At 34.6% G+C, this 19,755-nt stretch overlaps 1 protein-coding gene across 7 annotated transcripts in view; it reads right to left on the bottom strand.

Annotated features, from left to right (window-relative positions):
* Positions 1-325: 325 nt before the first annotated feature.
* TRIM33 (tripartite motif containing 33) overlaps positions 326-19,755 on the bottom strand; it is a 140,975-nt gene continuing 121,545 nt past the window's right edge. Inside the window, exons 12-21 of one of the 7 annotated variants that reach the window (XM_033435967.2) lie at positions 18,916-19,048; positions 17,404-17,467; positions 14,711-14,870; positions 12,933-13,282; positions 10,704-10,827; positions 8,925-8,999; positions 6,847-6,999; positions 5,371-5,421; positions 5,083-5,291; positions 326-3,962 (exon numbers count right to left, since the gene is read on the bottom strand). In XM_033435967.2, coding sequence (XP_033291858.1) covers positions 3,833-3,962; positions 5,083-5,291; positions 5,371-5,421; positions 6,847-6,999; positions 8,925-8,999; positions 10,704-10,827; positions 12,933-13,282; positions 14,711-14,870; positions 17,404-17,467; positions 18,916-19,048 — 1,449 coding nt within the window. In that variant the 3' untranslated portion in view covers positions 326-3,832. The other 6 variants (XM_049710111.1, XM_004263214.4, XM_049710116.1 and 3 more) reach the window with 6 other exon arrangements.

Below are 19,755 nucleotides of genomic sequence, written 5' to 3'. Positions count from 1 at the left end.
ACATAGATGTTCTCTTTCATTTTTAGGCTTCTGTATATTTATTCTTTTTTCCTTTTCTCTTTTACCTGGTCCTATCTTTTATGAGTGAGAGAGATTGCTTCCCTGACCAACAAAATGTGGGGTTAGATCCTTTCCTATGTGTTAATCCCTACCATAGCACTCATCATTCTCCAACAGAGTCTAAACACGTGAGGGAAGGGACTGTATTTTATCTTGTTCATGACAATATCTCCAGTGCCCTGCACAGAGTATAAATTTTAAAAATAAATTTAAATGATTAAGTCTCAACTCAAAGAGGAAGAAAAAAAAAGAAATTCATTTGAAAAATTTTTCAATTTTCTAATTTAATAGAAATAACCAAAACAATGTGGCTTTCAAACAAAGCTTTAAACTAATCTAATACAACTTCTACAACACATTCCAGAGCATTATAACAAGAAATATTTACAGGTAGCTAATGTATTAAATAACCATGAAAAGAAAATCTTGCTTTTATTACACACCAGCAAAAAACACAGGAACGGAACAATTAGAAACTGCAACCTTGTTTAAAAAAATTAAATATGATGATTTAGAGAATACAATACCACAGAAACAGCACTTTTTCTTTCAGAATCATATTGACGGGTAGTTAACTATGTGCAAAAATAATAGTAATTGTAATATTAGTAATAATAATAATGAGGGGAGAAGAGTTGAAATACTGGAAGCAAGGAACTAGTAAGGATGTGAATTTAACCCTTTCGTGTGTAGGTATGTCTACATAGAAAATCAACAGGCTTTCAGATTGCACAAATCTTTTTGTTATAGGCTTATATACATGTTTCACTGTGATTTAAAACATAGTTAATACCTACATTTTTCAGACCAGGAGCAGACATGCATTTCGTTCTTAAGATTGAAATTTAGGCCACACTTGAAAGGGAGTACTGCAGTGGCACTTACAAAATCATTTCAGTGCCTTCCCACATACAAATTTGGTGAATTTAAAAGAACAGTATTTTTAATTTTAAAGATCACTTGCTTTCTAGAAAAGGGCTAAACTTAATTTTGTACATTTTGTAGTTTGATCATAACAAATATATCCAAATTGACTTATTTTCAAAGATAATTTTGTTTCTCAGATACAATAAAAAATATATAAAAGACCACGAAGGCAAACACAAGGAACTAAATGGAAGAAATGCTATACATGCATTTTGACCAAATAAAACAAACCATTATATCCAAGAGTACATGTTGAAATCTGAAAGGTCTATGTAAACTGTGGCATATAAATTTTTTTCTTAAAAAAGTACCTTCAATTCTTTTACTCAAATGCCTACTTTTAAAAAAATATGCAACTTTCCCCAATTTTTAAAATAAAATGCCACAATATATTGTCATTAGCTCCAGCATACATTTAATTCCTTAATTTTTAAAAGATAGACTGGGTGATATGCATACAAACTTTCCTATAAAATCACCATCCAGGAGAGGATTATGACATGCTATTAGGCAACAGACTTAAAGCAGTGTTATTGCTTTATCAAGGAGGAGATAACTGTGAGAAAAATAAAACATCCAGGTCTGGTATATGATCAAGCTGCAATACACTAAACCTTGGATCACCTCCAGCAGATTATTAATATAGATGGTATAAGAATTCATGGTATGAATTAAGAACTTGATTGTTTTAATTAGGGAAGTTGGGGAGGTTGGATTTTATAAAACTACTCACTGATCCAAAGTTAAGTATGCAAATAAGCAGTGCTGACCTCAAGAAATGAGATTTTTATACTTCATGTGTTGTATGTGAGTGAGCATGGGTAAAGGACTTTAAAAGGCCAAGAGAGAGGGGGCCACAGCATTTACTCCCATTTTGACTACTAAGAGACTGTTTAATAATGTATGGTAGGCCACAACCCAGGAGCATAGTCAGAAAACCTAAGTCTACTGGCTTATTAAAACTAATCACTAATAGTTACATGGCAGGATACCTGCTGAGGTAATTGGTAAATCTATAATTTGCACACCATAAACCTTTTGCTTCTATTTAAAAGCATTATTTCTTTGGATTAACTAAAAATCTCAAAGTGTTATAACAAAAAATTAGAATTAACTAACTTTAAAATTTATTTAAAATTCCCTTATATAAGAATAGAAGTCAGAAAGTACCTTGTTGATTCCAAAAAGAATAATTTCAACAGTGGATTCAATGCCTTAACCTTTCTCTGTGGTAATGATTTGATGTTTCAATATAGCGCATGACCTACAATTTAACCATACTTTGGAACACATACATACTTCACCTTGCAAAGCAATTCCTTCACTCAGTGCTACAAAAAGACAAATTTAAGCCAGAGGAACAGACTGAGGAACACTTTGTTCTTAGTGAAAATGAAAAATGAAGTGTGGTGAAAGTTTGCAAGCTTTTAAGGAAACATTTAACATCTACAAATCAAAAATACTGCCTTTTAACAAAGAATACAAATGTAAGGGAGTATCAAAACAAACACCTTCAGGGATCAATATTTGTCTTTTTAAAACATAAATGAGTAGGAAAACATGTAAGATATCTGAATACCAATTTAAATTTTTATATTTTTTTACAGTCATATTAGTGCTGAACAAATCAGCTTAGAAACACAATGATAAATGTGCAAGAAAAAAGCTTTAATGAAATCTAAAGTGAATACCTTCACTTAAACGTGGTTTGTTGCTAGCTATATAATAGTAATTCCTCAGCCGTATGAACTACCTTCTGTTAAGAGAAATGAAGCCTGTTAAATGCTGGCAATAAGTAGCTTTTTAAGAACTAATCTTAAATTAAAAGAAAACAAAAACGCCATCTAACATGGAAATGTTTTGAATGAAACACATTACCTTTTAAGGCCCCAAATATCAAGAAATAAATATTTACTTAAAATTTTTGTTTCTGCCCCCGTTGGTAGAACCTATTATCTAAGACTCGTGAAAAGTATTCATATGAAGAGCAAGCATAAAATATTAGAACTCAGTGGCTTGGCAAAATGAAGTTATACTGTTACTCATCACTTTCCAAAAATGTGCCCTTCGGTAAGTCTCCTGATAAACTGAAATCATGAATGTTGTGGGAAAGAGGAAAATGCACACATAAAGGCATTTTAAAACAATTTTCTCCTTTTTATAAGAAACCTGTTCTTAAAGAACTTAAAATTTGAGTAAAATGATAAAAGTTTGGTATATGTTTTGAAGTTTAACTTATAAAGAAACTGAAAAAGAAGCTAAAAGAAAGCCACAGAATGAAGTCAGTAGCAATAATAAAACCAATACCATCAGAAGGCTTGAATCATATTCATTTTTACCCCCACCACTTGTTAAGAAAAGAAAAACAACCCAAAGAAATTTGTATAATAACTTCTTTAGAGCACTTTATTTGATTCAATATGCACTAAAAAATATTTACCTCTTAGACAATTATGTCAAATAATTTTTTCTGAGTAGTCTACTGTCTGAACTGTTCAAGCTGAATTTTTAAAAAGGCAAATGATTTGCCACAAATCTGCTGATGTCTGAAAAATATCTAATGGAAAGTCTTCTATTTTGGTCACTTTACATTCTAACATGTCCATACAAAAGTAGGACTAAAATTTTTAACTCAACAAAAGAGAAGCCTGTACACAGTCTAGAACACGCATCTTGGATCTGAGCATCACAAATGAAGAGAAGAAAAATGAAACAGAGCCAAGGTGGTTTATCTGCCTCGGGTGCTAAAATCAGAGTAGTAAAGGTGGGTTTACTCCAGTAACCATTCAAGTGGGGATTGATTGGCTCATTTTCAGGATATACTTACAGGTCTCTTCTACGTCCTTTAAGCCCCCAGTCCATGCAAATGTCCCACTTGGTGGACGGATGAGTACTCTAACCCCACCGGGTTTATTTCAATATTTTGATATTTTAATAATAAGCTGCTTCTGAAGATTTTCTGAGAAGTCTGTTCTCTATTAAAATAAGATAGAACCTCAAAATATGAATGTGAACATTAGAAATAGACAGCATATATTACAAATCCATTCTTGATAGGAACATTAGTAAGAATACATATTAGCTTAAAAAACAGGCTCAGCAAATGTTGCTGATCTGCCAGAAGTTTTAGTTCACTATTTACAAATAAGACAAAGTGAAATACAGAAAATTTTACACATTTGGTAGTTGACAGATTACTGTTTGCCAATAGTGGTCTATCAGAAAACTGATATGAAGGAAGACTGGATAAGAGCCAGCTGTCACCTTCGCAATCAAATTTTAAATGTACAGAAAACTAGATTAATTTTCAAACAAACATTCTACCTTTCACGGGAATAACTATGATCAGATGATTTGATTTGGAAGTGCAATTCTGTGGAAGTGTCTTCTGGAAATGACTACTGTAAATGATCTGCTACTGAAAGGTTACCATATTTATTTCAGTAGAACATTAAAGTTGATTAAATGATGATCAATGGTCATGTTTCCTAGGCTCTTAAGTATGAACAGAAAATAAACTATTGTTGAGTTCTTTAAACCAATATAAAACTAAGGCCCAACAGCATCAAAATGAGAGAAAATATAACAGCATGATGCAATGCACATCTGCACTGACATCAAAGTGGAATCTGAGCAACTTTGATTTTTAACTAGAAAATAAGCCAGTATGTATATGTGTGGAGGGGGAGGCATAAAAGTGGGTTTAATAATTGTGCACTCTACTCCAAAGAGACAATTTAACCAGTGACATGACCCTTAAGTACTTGAACACTCAGTATCTGCACCAATCAATACCAAGTGATCATCAACATCTGCCCATTCTAAAAATCAGAACCATTCTCTGTGGTAACAGAAATCTTCAAATCATTTTACTTTCGCTTTTGTTTTTACTTTTAAAGTTGCAAATAGAGTCCTTCCCCCCTTTCTTGACAAGAATGTGTTTTCTGTCCATTATTTCAATCTAATACTGTGTAAAAGCTATCAGCTTCTTCAAGGAGGTGCCCACTGTAGGCAGGATATTCCAGCAACACTTAAATAAAAGTTTTTCATTCTTTTCTTTTTTTAAACAATTGATTTAAGTTCATGTCATTTTACTTTATATGTACTGGTCTCTCATCTGACTTTAGGCGTTTTCTGCGGGGCTGTATAAAGTCTTCATCAGAGTCCTCAGTTACCTCACCATCATCCTCTTCCTGCTCAAACTCTGGCAAAGGTGCGAAGGTCCTGTCTGAGTAGATCTCTGTGAGTTTATCTTCAAAGTACAATGCAACTGCTTTCCCTGCCTGAGCTACTTCTGAATCAGCCTGCAAGCAAAAGATAGGAATATTCACCTATTGGTAATGCATATTCCTTCACCAAGTTTGCATGGTCTGAAAAGCTTACCTTCAAATTAATCTCTTGTGTTTCTGCATAAACTTGAACAACTTTCATCATCTAAAAAGGATACCAGAGTCAAAAAAAAAAAGGGAAATTATAATCCTTTCTAAAGTTATAAGACTGCATAGGATTGGCGACGAAAGTCAGCCATACTAGGAGGAACAAATTGCTATGACCAGATCAAGTGCTTTCTAAAATTATACAGAACATGGACCCCCTTTCTTAACAAAGCTATTACTAAAGCTACTGCAAAATTGTCTCAAATTCTGAATTAGTGAGGTCAACCTGAGTAGGAGTTGGTTTGAATACATCAATATATTTAAGAGAAAAATATTTGTGAAAAAAATGATGTAAGAAATATTTTTTAAAAAACTGCCAAACTTTCAACAACCACGAAGTCAGAATTCTATCTGTATGGCAATTTGTTAATCATAATTTAGTTAACTATTATTAAAGCAGATAAAATGAGTCTTCTTCCTGGCAAATGTTAGCTATGGTTCATGAAAGTATACTTATTTGAAAATAATCTAACTGAATTAGAAAATAACACAAGAAACTTGGGACTGTATTAATTTACCTTCAAGTGAGTGAGGTTTTACTATATTCTCTGTGGCACATTGCTATAAAGGTGACCAGAACTTGTCACCTAATAAGAAAAAATTTTTTATTTTAAAAAGTCACCTAGATGCTTCCAGGGGAAACTATGAGTACACTTTAAATGATTCAATTTGATTTTTTAATAACATTCATATGGCACCCAAATTTTATCAGCAATAAAGATTTTAGTAGTAATCTTTTTGAAGATTTTGTGGAGTCTCATCCATTTTCTTCTCTTACAATAATGAAAATATTCCTGAACAATAAGAGACTTGAGCTTCCCAAAGATAACAAAAATTTCCTTGAAGGAGGTAAATATCTATCAGATTTCTTCTAAAGGTATGGATAGCTCATCTTTATTCTCAAAAAAATACATAACCAAAGTTAATGAAAGTCACACTGAGATCAGATAACTCAAAATTATACACTCTGGGCTACTATTCAAGATGAGCCACGTGAGTTTATAGTTTTAAGGTTCTATATTTATATGGTCAATAACAAAATCTAAGGACACTGGTACAAATGCCTTTCCTAAATGTACCCCAAATGTAGGCTTGTCTGTAATCATTTCCCACAAAATATACTTAACTACAGACTATCTTCTATACTTATCTCAACTCTCAACATGTACAGAAAGGGATATCCAATAATATTCTTAATTTAATACATTATATTTAAGTATATACTTCAAATTATACACAGTAAACTTTCTTCTTTGGAGCTGTGGATGCAATCAAATTTTACTTTTGACAGAACTGAAGCAGAATAAATTTTAGAAATCAACTCAGAAAAATCTCTTGGCAGGAAAAACAAAATCCAATAACCAAGTAAGCAAACAAACAAAAACTACTAATCCAAGACTCTATAGTTTGGAAGCTAACATACTTCATTAAACCTTTCACAGTTCTTGAAGATCAAACGAACATCAGCCACAAAGTCATCTGGGATTTGGTAGTGTTGGGAATGTTTTTTCTGAAGCTTCTTTTTCACGGTGGATAAATCCATAGGTTTCTTTATAATTTTATAGTAGTTTGGTATCTAAAGAAACAAATAAGGATAGATAAGGATTCTCAAAAAATGCCGAAGTGTTTAATTTGAAAATGCAAAGCATATTAATTTTAGAGAAAAACATGTGTTGATCGAGCCAGCTGCATGCAAATTTTGAGTATAATGAATTGTACTTTAAATCTTCTGTCACATGCACATCATGAAAATCAAATCATATTCAGAATATGTGGCAGTGTCCATGGTTAGTGAAGGACCCAAAGTTCTATCTTTAATAAGAAAATTTGGAAAAAAAGCAATCAGCAAGGGTAGCCAACCACTAGTGTTAAGGACAAATCTAGCCCATCAGAATTGTATGACTCCTGTTTTTTTTAAAAAAGGGAAAAAGATTACAAAATGTATTGTTATTATTAGAATAGGGTATCTTTTAGAGGATAAAACCTTGTATCACAGAGAACTCTGGACATAGCAATAGAGGGGAAAAGACTGTAGTAACACAAGATAAATTTTTATTAATCATTTAGGATTATATTTGGGAGTTCTGGCTGCAACTCTTGGCCAAAAATTTGTATCCTTGCAAAATAACTGAACATGGAGAAACTATTTAAATAGTTCATGAAAAGAAAACACTGGAAAGTAATCTTCTACTGTAAAGTCCCTAAACTTGAAGAACAGACAGACTTCCTGGTATCAGATGATTACTATCTGAACAAAACATCTTCCTTGTATCTAGACCTTTTGTACTTTAAAATCCATTCCTGAGCCTACCCAGTAAACAAATTACTATTCAATGCTCTGTAACAGGCCTGGTATCCAATATTATCTTAATTCAACAACTGACGGCAAGTAAATATATGTTGCATATTCTTATACCATTTATAAGGCACTGAGCATCCCTGATATTCCTTTTACTATGGAATTTTAGAGCCTTTACTCCTTACAAAAATCTCCTGTAAGATAAACAAAGGGCATTGGCTTGCAAATTTTCCCACAGTCTTCTCTTAATCTTGAACGTTCATAAAAGAGGGCTTATGAAGCAGAACCAGTATGCAAGGTTCAACTTTACACTTTTGTTCAAATTAATACTTATATAGAGTTATTTTCTCCCTAAGATATAGATCCTAGAATCAATCATAGAACTGGAACCTTAGAAATAATTTAGTTCAATATTCCCACTGTACAGTTAAAAAAGTAGAGGCAGGGCTTCCCTGGTGGCGCAGTGGTTGAGAGTCCGCCTGCCGATGCAGGGGACACGGATTCGTGCCCCAGTCCGGGAAGATCCCACATGCCGCGGAGCAGCTGGGCCCGTGAGCCATGGCCACTAAGCCTGCACGTCCAGAGCCTGTGCTCCGCAACGGGAGAGGCCACAACAGTGAGGGGCCCGCGTACCGCAAAAAAAAAAAAAAAAAGTAGAGGCAGAAAATTATGTAATTTCCCCAGTTATAAGGCTGGTTAACGGCAGAACTAGGAAAAGTTAAGTCTTCTGATTCCTAGTTCAAGACTCTTTCCATTATATCTGTACCTGTATCCTTTATGTCCATTTTAAAAGTAACAGCTTATGGAAAAACCCAAACGAACTTTTTGGCCAACCCAATAAAAGAAGTGGAAATTAAATTCATTAAGTTTTTATCACAGCAACGGTCTTTAAAAACAAACTGCAATTTTAACAAGTGAATCTCATAGCCATTTAGCCCTAATAACATCACAAGTACTTCTTATTACTCAGAAATTTTATCAGGTACTATGCTAACATATTTTACACAGGTTATTGTACAGAAGAACCCTTGAAATAACCCAATGAGGGAAGAAACAGTATTAGAAAAGAGAATTTGAGCACCTTGGTTGAGGAGATTATTCAAGCCTGAGTTTTACCATTAGCAGTCTAAGCCCAGAGCCCATACCCTTAAGTATTATACTAAAACTTCTTCAACAGGAAGGTACTAAGGTAAACAACTCACCGAAGCAGGAACTGGCTCCTGGAATTCAATACTTAATTCATGGCAATAGAGGTAAAGCAGAAGACGTTCACACTTCTGGCCCAAGAAAAGAAAGGAAAACCCATGAAATGTTTTCCCTCTAAAAATATATTCTTAAGAATAAGAACTTTATCAGTACAAAGCATTATTACAACAAACTGAAGATAAGCCTACTACATACTAGCTATCCAACTAAATATACACCCAAAGAAAACTACCTTGTTTTCTATTTAGGTTTGAGACTATGACTATCTTCTGTCCTACTTTAAATGAACTTATCAAAGACAGAGTGCCTTTGTTCTCATCTGATAACTCAGGTAATTTATCTACTATTACCTCTTAACTATTTATACAAATAGAAAGGAGTCATTAAAGCAACATACAGCATTTTGTACAACAATTTATGATTGTTGCTACTCATTTTAATTCCCTGAGGCAGGCAAGATACATGCTATTCCCTTTCTTGAAAGGATTCTGCTCAGGCTCAAAATTAAATAAAAACTGTCTGTGTCTTCTCAGTCCAATTCTAGAATTTCATTATACAATCAGAAGTAAATTGATATGCATTTTACATTTATAGTGTTTATATGCTTAAACTTTTTAATATCCGTTTGTATACTCTAAACACATACCTTCTCCTCAAAGATAGTGGAAGATGGATTTTGCAAGTTTATACATTAGATCAAAGCCAAACGTAACTGTAATGACCACAGAAGTACGTGAAAGATATTTTGTCTTTGGAGATCAGACTATAGACCAGATCAAAAGAAATCTGAGTGAAATGATGAGAGGATTTTGGATTTCATTCTTAATATGATGGGACGCTATTAGAAGATTTTAAGCAAGGAAGTGATAGACTTGATTACATATTTAAAAAAGAACACTATGTACTGCATAGAAAATGGACTGTAAGGGGGCAAGAGTAGAATCAGGGAGTTCATCAAAGAGATATTACAATAGTGCAGATGAAAAACTATGATGGCTGTCTCAGAAGGTAATGGCTGGGGGAAGTGAGAAAATGGTATTATAGTCATTCCTGATTCTTCTAACAGATTGCTGGCTTGAGCAACAGAGATGACCGGTGGTACCATTTGATGATGGGAATTACTGAGAGAAGGATGCAGTTTTTTATGTTGTTATTTTCTTGCTTTTGCTTTTTAAAAATAAATAAATAAATTTATTTATTTATTTATTTTTGTCCGCATTGGGTTTTTGTTACTGTGCGGGGGCTTTCTCTAGTTGTGGCGAGCAGGGGCTACTCTTTGCTGCGGTGCACAGGCTTCTCATTGGGGTGGCATGTCTTTGTTGCAGAGCAAGGGCTCTAGGCACGTGGACTTCAGTAGTTGTCGCTCTCAGGCTCTAGAGTGCAGGTTCAGTAGTTGTGGCACACAGGCTTAGTTGCTCCACAGCATGTGGGATCTTCCCGGACCAGGGCTTCAACCCGTGTCCCCTGCACTGGCAGGTGGATTCTTAACCACTGCACCACCAGGGAAGTCCCCTGCTTTTGCTTTTTGAAGGAGAGGATTAGAAATCAAGATTTTCGCTGGGAAATGTTAAGCATGAGGAAGCTAGATCTAAGAGCCTAGAGCTGAGGGCTACAGACAAAGATTTCAGAAATTATGAACATACTATCAGATAATGAGATTAAAAAATGAAAATTTATCAGGTTATATGTATATTACACTGAAGAAAAAAAAAAAAAGATGTATAGCCACACAACTACAGAATCCCTAATAATAAATCAATTTATCTGACACTTACCCTTTGGTCCACGGGGCTTAACCCCTGTGCAGTTTTCCCCTTCTTACTATGTTGCAAATTATCACAATCATATTCAACTTCTGGTTTCCCAATATCTCTGCAAAATGTGCATATCCAGTCCCCACTAAAGAAGGAAATAGGCAATTAGTCCATGTAATTATAACAAAACCCACTCTAAGGAAGCTAGTTCCCTAGAGGAAGTCTCCAGTTTCTTTGTTTTCTTTCCTTTCCAGTTTTTGTGGAAAAGAGAGGTACTATTTTTGCCACATCTCATAAAGTGAAGTTATGTGATAAAAGCTTCCCCAAATGTTACCATTCTTCAACTGATTACCTTCTGGAAAGCAATATAACCCCACTATCTCTATTCAAAAGGGGTCTGTCTCTTCATAGCACAAAGCTGATGATCAGCACTTGCAGCATAAGACCAATTCTCAATACCCCAGTATGACCATGACAGTGACCTCATATGCATGAAGAAGAAAGGAGTACACGATAGAGTCCCTCGGGTATCTCGTACTGTTTTGGCATGTATTAAAGATGCCAAAAATATAACAATTACTTTTTCATGGCCAGTCTTTTAAATCTGCTCAGTCAATAGTTTTTTGTATCAGGATTTCTATCAAACCAAAAACTCCAATTTGATTACTTCAAATGCATTCTCCCCTTTCTCTTCCTCATCATATATATATTCTAAGTCTAGGGATTATACTAAAACTGTGTCAACAGTTTCAATTCCTTCCAAAGCATCTGCCTTTGAGAGAAAGCTTTCAGTGGCAAAATTCTAACGTTCCAGCAGATGTTACTATCCAACGGAAACAAAAATATGAAAAGCCTTAATTTTAAGACCAAAATGCCAATGTTTTTTTCTAAAAGAGTAAAGAAAAAGAAGGTCCTTAATACATCTGTGGCAAAGGACTACACCTTCTAAGATTTAGGTAAGAATTACAATGCTTCAGAAAAATATTCTGGCACTGTTCATATATCCACTACTTTTCTAATACTAAAGGCTGAATTTTTCAGAAAGGGTAGCATTAATCAACTAAAATCATTACTTCTCAGGAATCTGAGAAAAAATGTGAATCTTTCATCTATAGGCAGAAAGAAGCTGGGTTTTCCCAAGGATACTGGTTTACTTTCACTTAAAAAACCAGGGGGTTAGGGTAGGGGAAGAAGGAAGGCTTAAAGAAATAAGTATGATTCTACTATTTTAAGGTCTCTGAAATCAACTGGAGACAAAATACCACGAACATAATAAATATGTTAAATGGAAGGGAACAAAAATAGCTCTTCTAATCCAAACTCTACTACTCGTAGATGCAGAAACTAATCCCTGAAAATCAGTGAACCGTCCAAGCTAATTAAGTTAGTTCACTACAGAATTACGACCAGACTACAGGTATCGTAACCCAGCCCAGCACATTTGTTCTGCTGTATTGGCTGGAATCATCAGCTTGCACTGGATGTTCATCAATGAATGTTTTAATGCTTGAAATCAGACTTAGCCGCCAAGGGGGTATATAGTCTGAGGACAATGCTCATATGTTGCCCCAATCTTTATCTTTACCGTACCATCTTCTCTTCTAAATAACGAATTCAGTAACTGTCCGTTCCAAAGTTAATGACTAAAAGACATTCCAAATAGGAAAAGTTGAGAAAGCTGAGAAATCTGCACACTGTGCTTCAGGTAGGCACTACCAACTAACAGCTTCCAGTGGTCAAGATGAAGCTATTCCTCAAAAAATTCAAGACATTAAAGGTATTTTTACAAAGTACTTGTTTTTTTTTCTTTAAAGTGCCTTTCAAGAGCTTTCAAACATTAGAAAAGTAAGTTTTTGGTAAGATCCAATGGAGTTGCCTCAAACTGAATACTATTCATAAATAAAGCCATTATTATAGACCCTATTAAAATTGATGGCAATAGATTAAAAAATTATCTTCAAGAGGAAATCAACTAAGTTTCTCAATACCCTAGTCTCTTGCACCTCATAATTTACAGGTTTATCTAATTTGCTTATATTAAGTATAAATTGAAGGCCAAGAAATAGTCTATTTTTTCTTTAACATTAATGCACAACTTAGATCTTGCACATTTCTTCATTCAGCTGTTAATTTCTCTAGAAGGTAATGGAGTAATAGGCAGTCATTAAGAAGGCTATCTGCCCTGAATAATTTTGTTACTTCTTTAGCTTATAAAAATAAACAACAAAAAATCAGTTATTTCACTTGTACCTTGGAAAGCTAAGAAGTGTTGGAACATGACAAGTTAGATGAAAGACCTTTGGACATTTTTCACAGCACAAGAGATCCCCTCCATTTTGGCAGACGGCACACCAATCTTCATTTGGGTCATCATCTTTGCTGCTGCCATCTCCTCCAATCCTTGCCGACCTGTGCATGAGACTTCGAACTGGGGACTTTCCATTAACAAGGCTGTTGAGCCCTGACTGTTTGCAGCTTTCATTCACATCTGTAGGTTCAGTTTTCACGTGGTTTTCCAGGCCTGCTAATGCGTCCAACTCACTCTCTAGATGCAGGCTAGTTGAAAGAGGTGGTGTCAAGCTACTCTCAGGACTGCTCAACTAAAACAAAGCAAGGACAAATTCTTGAAGAAACATTTAATCCATACTGTTCGTAGTGTGTGCGTGCATGCATGTGTGTCTCTGTGTGTTTAAAGTTTTGTCAACATGTATATACAACATGATATACTGACATAACTTAAAATTATTTTGGAATTTACTATTATTATAAAATTATTTGAAATCATATTAGTAACATAAAAGAATGAAAATAACCCCGAAGTTATTCAGGCATGTTAATGTATGATTTTAGGGAGCAGTCTCTGTAATATTGGTTCACTTGGATAATAAAGGAATTAATTAAACTGTTAAGCACATTGATTGGGAAGTGAGCATAGGGTTATACTTTTCCTGTAGAGAGCTGACTATGATACACTATTTTTCACTCAACAATCTGTCTCATAGCTTTTTCTTCCCCTTTATATTGGCTTTTTTAACCGTTTCTTTTAATTGAAGTATAGTTAATTCACAATGTTGTTAGTTACAGGTGTACAGCAAATTGATTCAGTTATATATATATGTGTGTATATATACGTGTGTATATATACACACACACACACACTTTTTTTTCAGATTCTTTTCCATTATAGCTTATTACAAGATATTGAATATAGTTCACTGTACTACACAGTAGGTCCTTATTGTCACATAGCTTTTGAAAAGCATTTTGAAATATTCTTCTGCCCACTTATCATTCTACTAATACAGGAAGATTGTGATAATGTAAAATCTTTCACCACCATTTTGCACTGTTTTTTGGGGGTACTTTCCAAACCAAGTTCTGAGTGAAGAGATAACAGTACTCTCTAAATCTACATAGTTGAAATTTCTATGTGCCAACCACGTAGAAAATGAGACATAAGTGTAGGTAGGAAGAAAAAAACAAGATCAAAATTTCTAAATAAGGAGGGACTTGGGCCTTCCTTCATTCTATACTATAAATTTTATAAAATGTTCTAGCTGAGGAATTCTAAAATGGTTAATAATTCATAAGCCAAAGGCAATCTTCTCATCACAAAACTCTGTGAGCATTAAACTTCTTTCATGTCAGTGGTCGTAATCCTGAGCTCACCGGTCCAGGGAAAATAGCCAAGGATTTTTCCAGCTTGAGACTGAATGTGACTATTGAAATTATTAATAAATTTAGAACAAGCTAGAACCCAATTTAGAATCATGGCAAAAATAATGACCGATTACAAACTAAAAGTTGAAATGAGTCCTTAATACAAGTAAGTCTTTTCTCATCAATTACAGTTGACACTTAGATGAAAAAAGTCAGTTAGAAAAAGAGATATCTGGGTTATACCACGTATAAAAATTCAAAAATGAATACAGGTCCACAGGACCACTAACCAGACTAATACATGCAGAGATGGAAGAATCAGTGAAGTGACCTCCTTAAATTCCTGACAGATTCCACTGGGAACTTACCATGCAGGCACTCCTCCTGCCATCCTCTGTCTTTTCCTGTTTCACAGCTCCTGAAAAGCTACATATTTCATCTTCAGTGCCAGGTTCTTGCTTGACCTTCACTTGATCAGACTTGAAACTAAGACTTGTCTTCTCAGCAGTTCTTCCTGACGACCCACAGCTAACAAAAACAACAAATAAAGGTCACATATGTTTGACTGTATGGTGTACATAAAAACAATTATATGAAAAGCTTGTTAAGTTATATGAAATGTTCATTAAACTGAAAACAATTTATTAACTTTATAGCAGATAAGGATACTTCATAATGCAATTAAAAGGAGTGTATTATAAACTTGGCTTCAAATTTTTAAAAAACGTAGGTCAAACTTTCAGAAGACCTGAAAAATACATTTTATGGTCTGAGGCACTTATACTACATCATTTAAGGAATCTAGTAAACAATCATTTGTCTAGGCTATTAGTATAGTGATTGTTTCTCTCTCTATATATAAGACGTTTAAATTCTTCTCTACCCCCAAACATCTGAAGGAAACCTCAATAACAGTGGTTCATGAAGTGTCCTCAAAGGAATCACTGTTTCAGCTTTTGAGTCCTTATCTGAATTAATGGGATAATAGCCTAAGAGGACAGGTACATGACTAATTGGTTCTATCTAGTCCACAAAGCAAAACCACTGGCAAGAGAAGTGAATAACTAAGACTGTATTACTGTCGAAAATGAAAACCTTTTTCACTCAATTTGTACTTTTCTTTAAAACTACTGATTATTGAAAGTATAATTTAAAAGCCAAGCAAGTATATAATATAGAACCAAATGCATACACACATATATATACAAATACAGAACATTCATATATCTGAAATAAAATCTTTCTTACATTGCACTAAATTATTCAAACTAAAGAATAAAAATCAGTCGACATTTATTACATTTACCTTTAACACACACACACACTCTTTACACACTACCATTTCTTTTTCTTAACTCTTTTATTTTTTTAAAACATTTATTTATTTATTATTTATTTAATTTATTTTTGGCTTCCTTGAGTGTTAGCTGCGGTACACGGGATCTTTCGTTGTGGCGAGCAGGCTCTTCGTTGCAGTGCACGGGCTTCTCCCTAGTTGGGGCGCACAGGCTTCAGGACACGTGGGCTCTGTAGTTTGCAGCACACAGGCTCTCTAGTTGAAGCACACGAACTCAGTAGTTGCGGCACGCAGGCTTAGTTGCCCCACGGCATGTGGGATCTTAGTTCCCTGACCAGGGATCAAACCCGCGTCCCCTGCATTGTAAGGCAGATTCTTTACCACTGGACCACCAGGGAAATCCCCCACACTACCATTTCTTAGCTCTCTGTCCACCAAAAAGGCATAAGAAACCATGAACAATTCAGTAGCAGTGAGTGCCCCTACTACCCAGAAGATTGTCTTGAAGCACCATTTCCCCACTAACATGACCAGGATTTCCTAGAGAAATTTCTGATTTCAGGCCTGAGGCAAGAAATGTACAAGATGAACCAGGAACATCAGGACAGGAAACAAGAATGCTTTCAACAACTACTGGGGTTATAGCAGAAGAACTATGAAGCCAACTTGGAAAAGTTCTGATAGGACAAATATGGAACAATTTAAGCATCAATAAAAATAACAATTATAATTTTAGAACATATAAAATATGTTTAAATATATAAGCCCATAAAGTTAATAACATTCATTGGTCACTGTTGGAGGGAGCTGGGAATCAACTCATTATTATAAAAATAGGTAAATAAAGAGAAAGAATCAATTTATTCTGCCATTCCATAATCAAATAGCTGATGGCAGAAAATTTCTCTTTACAGAAGTATTCTAAACTAATATACAAAGAAGGTATGATACAATAATTAAAATATTTTTAAACTAGTAAAAAAAAAAAAAGAGCTAAGGCAATGATCATTAATGGGTGCTATCACAAAAGAATCAACAAAAGCGACCAGACATTTTGTGACCCTGAAAGAAGTACACATCACCACAATGAAGTATTCTCCCTACCTCTTTCCCTCAAATCAAACCTGAATCTAATCAAACCTCCCGATCTAAATACCAATATAGAGAAAAAAACAGAAGGTAGTGTATTTAAATGACAAGATGGGGAAATGAGGAAAACTCTGTAAGACAAACAATACATTTCTTCAACAAATACACTGAGTTTGACCTTGACATATGGGTTGATGGCAATGTATAGCGCCTATCTGAATCTGAGTCGAAGAAACAATTTAAAAAAAAAAAGCATTTATGAGAAAATCTGGGAAATCTGAACATTAACTAGAGCTCTACTGATGTTAGAGAGTTAGCTAGTAAATTTTTTTTTTAGGTGTGATAATGGTTCCATAGTTATAAAACTTTTAAATCCTTAAAGTGATACATACTTAAAAGTGTATATATATACACTTAAGTGATACATATAGTGATATATACTGAAACAACCACAAGTAAAATGATAAAATGTCTGAGATTTATCTCAAAATAATTTAGAACGGGGGGAATGGGTAGGAGTATAGAAGAAATAAGACTGGTCATAACTTGATCATTGTTGAAGATGGGTGAAAAGTTTACGGGAGTTCATTATAATAGTCTACTTTTTAGAATACGTATTTGAGATTTTTCTTGATAAAAAGAAAAAATAAAGCTATTAATAATGTAAATACTCACCTGCCTCGACTACCAGTACTAGAAGTACTAGGGGGTCTCACAGGTGTGTGAGAATTGGATAAACCTGAAAAATAATAAGTCAAAATGAATAACTATGCAGGTAAGAAAATTCAGAATTCTACCTACTAATTACAGAATTCAAGTATCATTATAAGGCAATTCAGCAATTCCTGGAAATCAGCCCTTGTCTTAGTCTCAAAGTCAAGGATTTCATGTGTTATTGTTGGCAGCTATCAATCAGTTTCTCTCAGCTGAGCCCAGATACCATTCTCAGAATCCTCTCAGAGCACCACTATTCAATCAATGGAAACTACCGTATCAAGAGAAAGCTATTTGCCGTCCCACGCATTTGGTAAATATCCTACCTAGATTCCTATTAATTATTCTTCCTTTTAAAAGTCCTGGAATACTTATATTAAACCTCAAAAATAATATGATGCAAAAAATGTATTAATGATACATCTCATGAAAAACCCACATTTAGAGCTGAACTACTCTTACTGTAGAAATAATGAGGTGGTATGTTTCAGTAAGAAACCATGAACATATCCCATAACCACTTCTGCACTGTCAATCTATTTGGAGATGCTTTAATCACTCATTCATGTAATAGCGTTAATAAAACTGGGATTTTGGAAGAGATCTATAGCTCAGGACCTGATTAGTCACATTTTAATAGTTTCCAGTAAATTTTAAGTTTTTAACTGCAAACTGAAAGTTCACTTGCCCTTCCTCAATTCTTGCTTTTTAAACAAATTTTCAATTTTTTCATTATTTAACAAAGTGTTTTAAATTTGGATTTAAACCAAAGAATTCTTCAAATGACAACATGTATTGTAAAATAGAAGACACAGAAATTAAATTCATCTACAAATCCAGCAAAAAACATGAATATAACTGGGGGTTGAGGGAGGGGTACATTAGAGTTCTGAACAGTGTACACTACAGATATATATTATTATTTCAGTTCGCTGAAGCTTGTCCACAGTATTGAAAGAAAAATAATTAGATCAGGAAAAAAAAATGTTACTGCAATGGTTAAGTTTATGTCTCAACTTGGCTAGAATATGGTACTCAGTTGTTTGGCCAAACACCAATCCAGATGCTGCTGCAATGGTATTTTTTAGATGTCACTGACACTTAAATCAGTAGACTCTGAGTAAAACATAACGAGGGTGGGCCTCTAATTAGTTGAAGACCTTAAGAGAAAAGACTGAGGTCCCCAGAGCAAGAAGGAATTTTGCCTCGATTCAAGACTAGCACCAATTCTTCCCTTTGTCTCCACCCTGCTAACTGCCCTGCAGGTTTCAGACTTGCCAGACCTAACAATCAAGTGGACCAATTAATTCCTTAACCTCTGTCACCTCTCTCTCTCTCTCTCTCTCTCTCTCTCTCTCTCCACACACACCCCTCTCCTATTGGTGCTATTTCTCTGGAGAACCCTAATACATATACCGAGAGATACTTTTTTAAGGTGTTAAAGAAATGAGACGGTACCTCAGTTGACTTTACCTGATGATCCTGGAGATAGGGCAGAGGGTCCTGGGGAGGGATTCATGGTGCTTGTGGGTTGTGGGGGTAGGTGACTGCCTGAGATGTATCTACTTAGTAGATTATCTAAACTACTTGAACCAGCATCTTCCAACTAAAGAAAAAGAACAAAAAGATAAATTTGCTTTGATTAAAGCAGAGGAGAAGTTACTAATTTCATTAGTATAATCATTTATGCTCACAGTTTACTAATAAGCAGATTACCTTATATCAAACTTGGCTTAATTGTTCCTTCCTTATGCTTCCTCGAGGACCCAAATAGTATATAGTTTATGTGAATATAGCTATAATTAATATGCTTCAATAAATGATTGGGAGCTCAAGACAAAACCCAATAACCCACTAAATCCTTTGTGTTTTACTATGAAAATACCTCTGACACAGTCTTACATTTTTGCCTTTTTTCAAGGTTGATGCAGGATCCTGTTTTCAGCATCCTGCCCCTAGTATCAATATCCATGGTCCTGCCAGAATCATTCAACTAAACAGGTATCGAATAATGTCAGTACCTAACTTCAGTGCTTTGAAAAGTCTGTATACTCAACAGAAAGCCTTTAGCCTGGGATATAAGTTCCCTTATTACACACAAAAAAGCCGGCAGTCAACAGGAAAACTGAGCCCTTTTCGCACTTTATATGCAGAAGGTTAAAGCCAGAGTAGCTCGCACTGTGACTGCGAGCTGGTTCCCAATTTGAATATCAGTCCCCTGTTTTTAAACATCCCACCCACAATGAAGAACTGTGATGATGAAATGAGAAAATATTTATGTAAGAAATAGTAACAAACACTACTTAATTATGA

The sequence above is a fragment of the Orcinus orca genome, chromosome 1 (genome assembly GCF_937001465.1).
Source record: "Orcinus orca chromosome 1, mOrcOrc1.1, whole genome shotgun sequence".
Classification (NCBI taxonomy): domain Eukaryota; kingdom Metazoa; phylum Chordata; class Mammalia; order Artiodactyla; family Delphinidae; genus Orcinus; species Orcinus orca.
This window is presented reverse-complemented; position numbering and strand designations above follow the sequence as displayed.